Here is an 11,786-nt window from a genome sequence, read left to right as displayed (position 1 = left end):
GCCTGTGTGGCTCATTTCGGTTGAACTTCCACCTCTTGATTTTGGCTCAGGTCATGTTCTCACAATTCATGGGTTCAAGCTCCCATGTCAGGCTCTGCATTGATAGCATGGAGCCTGTGTCTGCTTGGGAATTCTCTGTCTCCCTCTCTCTGCTACTCCCCCACTCACTTGTGTGTACACTTACAAATAAACGTAAAAAAATATTTTTAAAAATTCTTAAGAATAACTAAATGAGGGGTGCCTGGGTGGTTGGCTCAGCTGGACCTCTCAATTTCAGCTCAGGTCATGATCTCATGGTTTGTTGGATGGAGCCTCATGGGGGGTGTCTGTGATGACACCACAGAGCCTGTTTGGGATCCTCTCTCTTTCTCTCTGCCACTCCCCCAATCATGCTCATTCTCTCTCAAAATAAATAAACTTAAAAAAAAAAATGAGGAAAAGGCCTATCTTTATTCCATACTTCTTGTCCTACAGAGGTACTTTAGATCTGTGAAATCTGTCCAGAGCAAAACTTCACAATAAAGGTGAGAGACTAGTTGTAATTTAAGAGCTGTTTTGCATCTGATGAGAACATGGAAGGTAACATTAGGCAAACAACGTGATGCCTCACTGACAGGATGGACACTAACACGGCATCAACATTTATCAGAAAATTTCTTCCTTCACTGATAATTAAAGTAGGGTGGTCACAGCTACTTTCCCGACTTAGCTCCAGGGCAGTACTGGAGGGAAAAACTCACACACGTGACCTCAAGAAATCCCTACATGACAAAAAGATGCTAAGATACCAAAACTTAAAGCAAAACTAAAATCATTTCGATTTTTGGAAAAGATTTTTTTATTCAGTGTTTAAGATTAAAAACTACAAGATTTTGCTTGCAGCTGATGAGCAAAAAGAGAAAAATTAAACATAAATTATCATCTGATTGACTAGTTAAAATGCTCTGACCCAGAGTCAAATTACTCAGTGACATACCAGTTACTTGGTGTGGACTTAGAAGTTCTGGAGCAAAACAGCTTTAAACAAAACGCATCATCTGACAGCATAGGGCTAATGGGTATATGAAATACTGAGTAAGAAAGCTGATAAAGGGAGGCTGTGGCAGACCTTTTGATTCTTTTAGGCTTCTAGCAGTTGGTTACCATATGCAAGGACAGTTATTTCATCTCCTGACTTGTCTGAGGAGTTAAACAACTTTAACCCACTAAGCAGGGATAGAGAGACACTTTATAGACCAGTTGGAAAAGGAAAAAGCAGTCCACTTCTCCAGTAGAATTTTAGTTGAATTAAATCATAAGAGAAACAATGATTATTGCACATACAGTACTTGTCACACTACATCTGTTGAGTAGAGTTTCCATTCCAAGTGTTGTTTTCATCTTCACCATCATCTTGAGTCCTCAATCTGTAGATCTTCCCCTCCTTTTTAAAATCTTCTCCCCGTTTCTCCAGCACTCTTTTCCTGACTGGTTCCCTAATGTAAGAGGGACAAAAGAGAAGGCAAAATGAAAGTGAAAACAACAGTAATACAAAAGTGTTTCCTTTAAACTTCCATTAGTACAGGCAGCTGTATTTTAAGGAAAGTCCATGGGAGCTGAAAAAATAATTTTAAAGAACAAAAATAAAAGCCCACACAGCAAGCTGTGCTACATAATAGTAATTCAGGATTAAATGGTTCTACCCATTGCTCAGTAAGAGTTCTAAAAGTCAGGACTAATAAGACCTAGTCTGAATGCTGTTCCCAGTCTAGAGAAGGACTTCCCGGTATCCGCATTTGAGTGATGTATTAAGGATATAACTGGTCTTTCTAATAGTTATAACAGAAACTAAGATAAAGGCTGAATCAGCCCAATGCCAGTTATTTACATAAATCTTCATCTAGAGAGTCAACATAAGACATAGGACATAAGACTAAGGATTCTCCTTACTGATGGCACACAGAGGCAAGGATTTTCATTACTAATTACAGAGGATTGGCGCATTTGCTATAATGCCTATTAATGGCTTAACAGTATAGTGTTTAAGAACAAGAGATAGTAATCATAATAAATCATGCTATAACTTACTAGAAAAGCTATAATCCCAACTTCTAGGAAAATATTTCCTGTTAACCTGTTTCAAATATGCAGAATCTTTAACAGAGATATAAGCTAAAACCATTAGTGGTTAGAATTACCACTCTAACCCTGGCCATCAGCAATAAAAAGTAAGGCCTCTTGGTTAAGGGACTAGTTGAAAATAATTCTCTGAAGAAGGGATTGTTTTCAAGTGAATATCATTTCCTCAGTTTGATTTTTCTCTGAATGACCCAGAGAAGACAGGGAGCAGATCAAAGAACCACCAGGGCTTAAAATTATCTGAAGCACAATGACACCTCTAAAAAAACAATGTATGAGGAGCACCAGAGTGGCTCAGTCAGTTAAGCTTCCAACTCTTGATTTTGGCTCAGGTCATGATTTCGTGGTGGTGAGAATGAACCCTGCATTGGGCTCTGTGTTGGGTATGGATTCTCTCCCCCTCTGCCCCTTCCCCGTTCGTGCTGTCTCTCTCTTTCTCTCTCAAAAAAAAAAAAAAAAAAAAAAAAAAAAGGAACTGAATAAATGAAATACTAAAACCAACAGAGGTGGAATTGATTTCGGTGGAGTAGGCTTTAGAAAGACAGCTGACGGTCAGAGTGGCTAAAATGAACAAATCAGGAGACCACAGATGCCAGAGAGGATGTGGAGAAATGGAAACCCTCTTGCACTATTGGTGGGAACGCAAACTGGTGCAGCCGCTCTGGAAAAGTGTGGAGGTTCCTCAAAAAATTAAAAATAGATCTACCCTATGACCCAGCAATAGCACTGCTAGGAATTTACCCAAGGGATATAGGAGTGCTGATGTATAGGGGCACTTGTACTCCAATGTTTACAGCAGCACTTTCAACAATAGCCAAACTATGGAAAGAGCCTAAATGTCCATCAACTGACGAATGGATAAAGAAGATGTAGTTTATATATACAATGGAATACTACCTGGTAATGAGGAAGAATGAAATCTGGCCATTTGCAGCAATGTGGATGGAACCGGAGAGTATTAAGCTAAGTGAAATAAGTCAAGAAGAGAAAGACAGATGCTGTATGTTTTCACTCATATGTGGATCCTGAGAAACTTAACAGAAGACCATGGGGGAAGGGAAGGGAGGGGGGAAGTTACAGAGAGGGAAGGAGGCAAACCATAAGAGACTCTTAAATACTGAGAACAAACTGAGGGTTGATGGGGAGTGGAAGGGGAGGGGAAAGTGGGTGATGGGCACTGAGGAGGGCACCTGTTGGGATGAGCATTGGGTGTTGTACGGAAACCAATTTGACAATAAATTATATACAAAAAAAAAAAAAAAAAAAAAGAAATACAGCTGAGAAACTCAGGTAGTGAGCTTCCCAGGAAAGATGACAGAGTAAAACTTCAGAACATTTAGGGTTTTTTCTCTAAGTAGAAAGATGGCCGATTACCCATAACAAAAGTGTTCATTTTGAATAAGGTACTGGGCATTACTAACACATTTAGCAAACGGGGTAAACACAGATACCTTTTCTCTGAGTTGCTAGATGAAGCAAGGTTTGAGGGTTCTGATGCCGCCGCTCTCACAGAAGTCTGTGCAGGAGGGTTACTAAATAAGAAGTTGCTAATCAATCTCCAGATGGCAAGGAATGGGTAAAGGACTGTCCCCAACAATGTCCAAAAGTCTCCACTGGAAGAATGTACCATGGATGTAGTTGGTCTTCCTGCCTAAAAATTAATGAATCAATCTCAATAAAGGCTACATGAGCCCCATCACGTCACACTCAAGGTTCTAGATGAATCTTTATCTGGAAAAGGAAAGTCTCATTGATTTTAGTTTACTGTAAACAGGTAAAATTACTATCTTCTGCTGTTTTTCAGGTATATATTTTATATAAACTACTGGGAACTCCAAGAGCTGTTTTTTAAAGGAGTAATCACTACAGTGCAACTAGAAAGTAGTTCTTGAAGCAATTATTTTTATAAGAACTAAACTTTGTAATGAAATTAACAACTTTGGAAGGAAAAAGTCTTCCTTGATGATTAAAAAAAGAGGGAAAGCCTTCAACAAAACCTCAGTGAATACAATAAATCCTGATTACTGGAAGGTTGTTTTAGGTGTGGAGTTCTGGTTCAGAACCAGGAAAACTATCCTAATCAAAATATAGAAGACCCAGGCTCTGATACCATCTCTGGCACTTAGGGGATGTCTTGGCAAAATCATTTAAACTTTCGGAGTCTCGGGGTGCCTGGGTGGCTCAGCTGGTTGGGCATCTGACTCTTGATTTCCGCTCAGATCATGATCTCATGGTTCATGGGATCGAGCCCCACCTCCAGCTCTGCGCTGACAGCATGCAGCCTGCTTGGGATTCTCATTCATTCTCTCTCTCTCTCTCTCTCCCCCTCCCTCCCTCCCTCTCTGTCCCTCCCTCACTCTCTCTCTGAAAAGAAACATTTTTTAAAAATTAAAAAAAAGAACTTTCTGAGCCTCTTTGCTTCATCAGAGATTAAAACACTGTTATGAGGATCAAATGTGATTTATATGTTTAAAAAATTAATGTTATTTTTATGTCAAAATAAAATCTTTTTTAAAAAACTTGGTAAACAGCCAAATCACACATAAATAAAAGACACTAAATCTGGGGCGCCTGGCTGGCTCAGTCAGAGGAGTGACTCTTGATCTTGGGGTCATGACTTTGGGCTCTATATTGGGTGCAGAGATTACTTAAATAAACTTAAAAAAAAGCACCACTAACTCTATTCATTAGACAGATACGCTGCATTTTCTTCTCCTACTGGTCATTTCATTTATATACATGAAAAACAGATGAAGAAAAAGTTGAAAACTAAAATTTATTTATTTAGTGTCTCACTAGCAATACAAATATAAAATGCACAGGTTAACAGAACAATAAATTGACCTAACATTTTTGGATAATGTGAATTTAATTATCCATAGTACATCTTTCATGTTCCCTTCTGTTAATTATAAGAAATGATCAAAAGTAGGACAAATGGGATTTAAAGATAGAAAAAATATGTATGTATATACATACTGGCAACAGTACCACTGAAGCACTTGGGGCAAGTTCCAAATCCAGTAATTTCTTTTTATAATCTTCTTTGGTAAATTCCCTCCTGGGAAACATAGTTGCTAGTGAAAAATTACCATAAGTGTTGCCGACAGTCTGTAACATAACAATAAGTTTAAAACCTTACAAAGGTGCCCTTTTAAAGTAAGATATTACATAGCCATATGCATCCAAAATGACCGCTATAATTCAAATTACCTTAATTTTAAAGTTCATTCAAATGTAAACTCAAAAAAACTTTATAAGAACTTTGTGCTTTAACAAGTAGCTGAAAGCCAGCAAATCCTAATAGTACCTAAAAGCTTTTACAACTCAAAAATGACCACAAAATAGCAAGAATATAGTTCCTAAAATAGGGGTGCCTGGGTGGTTCAGTTGGTTGGTTAAGTGTCCAATTCTTGATTTCAGCTCAGGTCACGATCTCACAGCTCTTGAGTTCAGCCCTGCATCAGGTTCCGCACTGGTGGCTTGGTGCCTGCTTGGGATTCTTTGTCCCTCCCCCAACTGCCTATGTATGCCTGCTCTCTCTCTCTCTCTCTCTCTCAAAATAAATAAAATAGGGGCACCTGGGTGGCTCAGTCAGTTATGCTTCTGACTTGATTTCGGCTCAGGTCACAATCTCATGGTTCATGGGTTCAAGCCCATCATTGGGCTCTGAGCTGACAGTGTGGAGCCTGCTTGTGTCTCCCTCTCTCTCTGCCCCTTCCCCACTCATGACCTTGTTCGCTCTGCCAAAAAACAAACATTTAGGGGCGCCTGGGTGGCACAGTCGGTTAAGCGTCCGACTTCAGCCAGGTCACGATCTCGCGGTCCGTGAGTTCGAGCCCCGCGTCGGGCTCTGGGCTGATGGCTCAGAGCCTGGAGCCTGTTTCCGATTCTGTGTCTCCCTCTCTCTCTGCCCCTCCCCCGTTCATGCTGTGTCTCTCTCTGTCCCAAAGATGAATAAGCGTTGAAAAAAAAAAAAAATTAAAAAAAAAAAAACAAAAACAAAACAAAACAAAAAAACAAACATTTAAAAATAAATAAAAAAAACCCCACCTAAATAAAGTGAATAAAAATGGACAATTATATATCTCTTTTAAATACTGCTGCAGTTTGCCATTAGTTTTCACTATACTTTGGCAAACTTCTATTACTCTCTCCAATATACATCTGCATTCCCTATTAAAAATTTGGAATAGTCCAGAACTTTCCTCATATACAGAACACGAGTTTCACCTCTTCCTTATCTCAAAAAGTAAATGGTCTATAGTCAATTCATGCTACACATACATTCCCAGAACCAGGAACCTACGCTGGGCAGCACTGCAATCACCTTCATAATTTTAAGTCACCTCTACTTGTAAAATCTGTACTTGTAAAATCTCTCTCCCTAGAAGATTCCAAAGAAAGAGACTAACACTTATGTTTCTGTAATTCTTCTTTTTTTTTTTTTTTTTTTTTTTTTTTTTTTACTAGAGGTCATATACATACCTCTCGCTCTTGTCACTCTTAACATGAGGTCATGCAAAAATACAAAATTAGGTTACTGTACTGAGACAAATTTCTAATAGGACTGATGTAAAGACTTTTTTTTCTCATGTGGCTTCCTCTTTACTTACCTGTGACAGAGGTGGTTAAGACTCAGACCAGGAGTAAGCACTCCCTTTTGTGAGGGCCCAAGTGAAGCTCCAAGGTAAAAGAATAAAAGAACTATTGGGGGTTGCTTCCAATTTAAGCTTAAGGAAAAAGACTTCTTAAAAATGTTTTTATACTGCACAGCCCAGCTCCACAGTGGAGGAAGGCAGACAGCTTTTAGGTATCCTCTCAGGATTCGTAAGTGAGACAGCAGACTAAATGGGGAGAGGTGGTCTAAGGGAAAGATCTGAACCCTAATTTTGACCTTAAAAAGATACATGAGACAAACAGCGGGATATATGATAAGCCTAGAACCTGAAGGACATCTGATGCCTAGAATCCATTTTGAATAAGGGCTCAATCAGAGAATAAAAACTACAGTTGAACCTTGAACAACATAGGTTTGAACTGTGTGGGCGCACCTATTCAAGGATTTTTACAATACAGAACTGTAAATGTATGCTTTCCTCCTTATGATTTTCTTAACATTTTCCTTTCTCTAGCTAACTTTATTGTAAGAAAACAGTAAAGAATACATATGATAAAAAATATGGGGCACCAGGGTGGCTCAGTCAGTTGAGCATCCAACTCTTGATTTTGGCTCAGGTCACGATCCCAGGGTCGTGGGATCAAGCCCTGTGTGAGGCTCTGCACTAAGTGTGGAACCTGCTTACAATTTTCTCTCTCTCCCTTTACCCTTCACCCTCACTCACATGCTCTCGCTCTCTAAACAAAACAAAACAACAAAATGTGTTCATCAACTGCTATTGGTAAGGATTCTGGTCAACAGTAGGCTATGAGTAGTTCAGTTTTCACAGAATTGGAAGTTACACGTGGATCTGACTGTGCAGGGAGCTGGCACCCCTTAATACACTGTTCAAGGGTCAACTGTAATTTGAAATTACTCATATCTCATTTTCTGAGAAATATAATTTCACACTCTTTCAGCTTTTGAGTAAGGCCACATTCTGGAAGTAAATTCCTGAAAAAGATACTTGTAACCAAATAAAGATTACTGATCTTTAGGCTTGGCCTTTGCAGGAAAACGGCAAGCCCCAAAGTGACCTGTAGAGAATGTGGAGAGAGAGGAAGAAAAATTGCATCTTTTTACAGGAAACAACTACCTCAGATTAGACCTTTGGAAAATCATTTGCTTTTCATTCCTCCAGCTGAGTGTATGAAGCAGTGAGAAAAGTTTCCAAAGCGTACCATATCAGCAAATCCCTACTTCTGTGCAACAGATATGCTTTTCCTATATGGCACTAATACATGATGGAAGCCCCCCAAGCCCCAGAGGGGCTTGGTGCTTCCCTCCTGGGGATAAATCATGACTTATTCACACTCTACAAATCAGACGTGGAGATTTTCCCCTCCTACATTTTAATAACCTATTCATCTACCTTTACTACAACTCAAGACAAGACATAAATTTACCTGGGCAGCAAACTGCCTTGCTTCTTCTAGAGGAGCATCAGAAGGGAACTGATTTGTAAAAGAAGAACCATCAGGCAGACGAAACTGAATTCGTGCAATAGTGCTATGAAAAAAGAAAATTAAAATCAGTATCTTACCTCACCTTATTTTCAAACAAGATCATTGTGAGAAAATGGAAATGAAGATGTACAAAATGAAAACAGGTTTTTTTTCCTCTGTGTCAGACCTCTTCATTTATTCTTTTCAGTAACAGCTTTATCAAGATACAATTCACATAAAATTTACCCTTTTAAAACATACAATTAATTTAGTAGTTTTTATTATAGTTATAGTTGGGCAACCATCACCACTATTTAGCTCCAAAACATTCTCATCACCCCAAAAAGAAACTAAACCTATCAGCAATTACTCCCTATTTCTTCACCTAGCCCTTTGGCGAGAAGCACTGCGCTACTTTCTGTCTCTATGAATTTGCCTATTTCAGGCAATTCATATAAGGGAACATAGAATGTGTGACTTTTGGTAACTGGCTTTCACGTACCATTGTTTTCTCAAGGTTCACCCATGTCGTAGCATGTGTCAGCTACTTCATTCCTTTTGACTGCTGAATAATATTTATAATACTATCAGTGGTATAGAAGGCTTCCAAAGTGTCCACATACTCAAAAGCTGCATTGGTTGTTTCTTTAAATTTATGCATCCAGGGGTGCCTGGGTGGCTCAGTTGGTTAAGCGTCTACCTTCGGCTCAGGTCATGCTGTCGTAGTTTGTGAGTTCGAGCCCCGCATCAGGCTCTGTGCTGACAGCTCAGAGCCTGGAGCCTACTTTGGATTCTCTGTCTCCCTCTCTCCCCGCCCCTCCCCCATTCATGCTCTCCTCTCTCTCTCTCTCTCTCTCTCTCTCTCTCTCGCTCTCTCAAAAATAAATAAACATTAAAAAAATAAATAAATAAGCTTAGGCATCCTGGAGGATATAAAACAGTATCTCACTGTAGTTTTAATCTGAATTTCCTAATGACTAATAATGTTGAGCATCTTTTTATATGGCTTACTGACCATTTGTACATCTTCTCAGGAGAAATGTCTATTCAAATCCTTTTCCCATATTTAAACTGGGTGGTTTGCTCTTTACTGTTGAGTTATTAAAGACTTCTTTTTGTATTCTAGATCAAGTCTCTTATCAGATATATGGTTTGCAAATATTTTCTCCAATTTTGAGAGCTATTTTTTCACTTTCTTGATGATGTCCCTTGAAACACAAAGTTTTACATTTTGATGAAGTCTAACTTATCTATTGCTTTTTTTTGCTGCTTGTGCTTTTTGTGTCATGTCTAAAAATCATTGCTTTCTCCAAGATCACAAGATTTTCTCTTTTTCTAAGAGTTTATACCTATGACTATTTAAAAATGCTTATTTATTTATTTTTGAGAGAAGGGAGGGGCAAAGAGAGAATCCCAAGCAGGCTCTGCAGTATCAGTGCAGAGCCTGATGTGGGGCTCAATCCCACAAACCGTGAGATAATGACCTGAGCCAAAATCAAGAGTCAGACACTTCACCAAGCTACCTAGGTGACCCTATACTTGCAATTTTTACATTTGAGGTAGATGATCCATTTTGAATTAATTTTTTTTCTGAGTTAATTTTAATATTTCTCTTTGAGAGAGCAAATGAGCAAGTAGGGGAAGGGCAGAGAATGAGGGGGAGAGAGAATCCAAAGCAGGCTCTGCACTGACAGCATAGAGCCCAATGCAGGGCTTGAACTCATGACACATGAGATTGTGACCTGAGCCGACGTTGGACACTTAACCGACTGAGCCACCCAGGTTTCCCTCTGAATTAATTTTTAATATGGTGTGAGGTAAGGGTACCAATTCATTCTTTTGGATGTGTCCAAGCACCATTTGTTAAAGAGTCTATTCTTTCCCCACTGAATGGTCCTGGTACCATTTAAAAAAATCAACTGACCATAAATGCTTTGGGGACTCAATTCTAATACACAGATCCATACAACCATCCTTATGCCAATATCACATTGTCTCGGTTACTGTAGCTTTGTTTTAAAATTTAAAAATCTGCATCTTCCAACTATGTTCTTTTTCTAGATTATTTTGGCCTTCTGGGTCCCTTGCATTTCCATATGAATTTTAGGGATCAGGTTCCTCCAAAACTCTTGGCAAAAAAAAAAAAAAAAAAAAACCTACTGGAATTCTCATAGGGATTATTTTGAATCCACATATCAGTTTGGGGAGTACTGCCATTATTTTTTTCCCCTTTTTCTTTTCACTCTTTAAGCTCCTTTTCTACTGCCATCTTAACAATATTAAGTCCTCTGATCTATGAATACAGAATGTTCCTCCATGTATGTAGGTCTGCTTTACTTCTTTCAAAAATGTTTTCTGGTTCTCAGTGTATAAGTTTCACACTTTCATTACATATATTCTTAAATATTTTATTACTTTTATTTTATTTATTTGTTAAACTTTTTTTAATGTTTATTTTTGAGAGACAGAACACAAGTAGGGGAGGGGCAGAGAGACGGAGACAGAGAATCTGAAGCAGGCTCCAGGCTCTAAGCTGTCAGCACAGAGCCCGACATGGGGCTCGAACTCGGGAATGGTGAGATCATGACCTGAGCCGAAGTCAGGACAGTTAACCAACTGAGCTACCCAAGTACCCTTAGTTTTTTGTGTTGTTGTTTTTTTTTTTTTTTTTTCAGTTTTTAATGTTTATTTCTTTACCTTTGAGAGACAGAGAGGGCGACACAGAATCCAAAGCAGGCTCCAGGCTCTGAGCTGTTAGCATAGAGCCTGATATGGAGCTCGAACCCACAAACTGTGAGACCATGACCTGAGCTAAAGCTGGATGCTTAACTGACTGAACCACCCAGGTGCCCCATGTATTTCATTACTTTTAGAAAACAGTTTTTAAAAAGTAGTTTTTCTGATTACAAAGGTAATGCTTGTTAATTTTCCAATATAGAAAATACAGAAAAGAAAACAAATATTAACCAAAATGTAGGATGTACTGGAAATGTGTATTTTTGTCTTCACAACATATTTTTGTTTTGGGAACTGCCTTATCCCTGCTACCTGTCATTCATTCTGGTATGGTTATCAGTAACATTTCCCCAACCTCCTCACCAAGGAAGTAGGCATGTCAACTTTCCCAACCAGACAGCCAATATAAGCAAACACAGTGGTGGCCACATCAGCCAAATAGGGTCAATCAGAATTCTCCTCAGTGAATGATATGGGCTTTTTGAGAAAAAGAGTTTTTTCTCTCTGGGATCAGGAACTCAAGATCCTGAAGGTGCCAAGAAACCCTGGGTTCTCCAGACATCGTCATAAAAGTTTTTCTAAGAATAAAGCTAAAACAGAAAAAAAACAAGAGATGGGGCCCCTGGGTGGCTCAGTCGGTTAAGCATCTGACTTCGGCTCAGGACATGATCTCACGGTTCGTGAGTTCGAGCCCTGCCTTGGGCTCTGTGCTGACAGCTCAGAGCCTAGCACCTGCTTCGGATTCTGTGTCTCCCTCTCTCTCTCTGCCCCACCCCTGCTTGTGCTCTTTCTCTGTCTCATAAGAAAAAAATGAATAAACGTTAAAA

The 11,786-nt window shown here is 39.1% G+C and overlaps 1 protein-coding gene across 1 annotated transcript in view; it reads right to left on the bottom strand.

The window, feature by feature from the left end:
* Nucleotides 1–814: 814 nt before the first annotated feature.
* The window catches only part of UBXN4 (UBX domain protein 4), a 44,152-nt gene continuing 33,180 nt past the window's right edge, over nt 815–11,786 (bottom strand). Inside the window, exons 10-13 of the mRNA XM_045479664.1 lie at nt 8,185–8,287; nt 5,098–5,229; nt 3,570–3,769; nt 815–1,475 (exon numbers count right to left, since the gene is read on the bottom strand). Coding sequence (XP_045335620.1) covers nt 1,337–1,475; nt 3,570–3,769; nt 5,098–5,229; nt 8,185–8,287 — 574 coding nt within the window. The 3' untranslated portion in view covers nt 815–1,336. The remainder of the gene's footprint in view (nt 1,476–3,569; nt 3,770–5,097; nt 5,230–8,184; nt 8,288–11,786) is intronic.

The sequence above is a fragment of the Leopardus geoffroyi genome, chromosome C1 (genome assembly GCF_018350155.1).
Source record: "Leopardus geoffroyi isolate Oge1 chromosome C1, O.geoffroyi_Oge1_pat1.0, whole genome shotgun sequence".
Classification (NCBI taxonomy): Eukaryota; Metazoa; Chordata; class Mammalia; order Carnivora; family Felidae; genus Leopardus; species Leopardus geoffroyi.
Note: the sequence above shows the minus strand (reverse complement) of the source record. Positions and strands in the feature narration are given on the sequence as shown.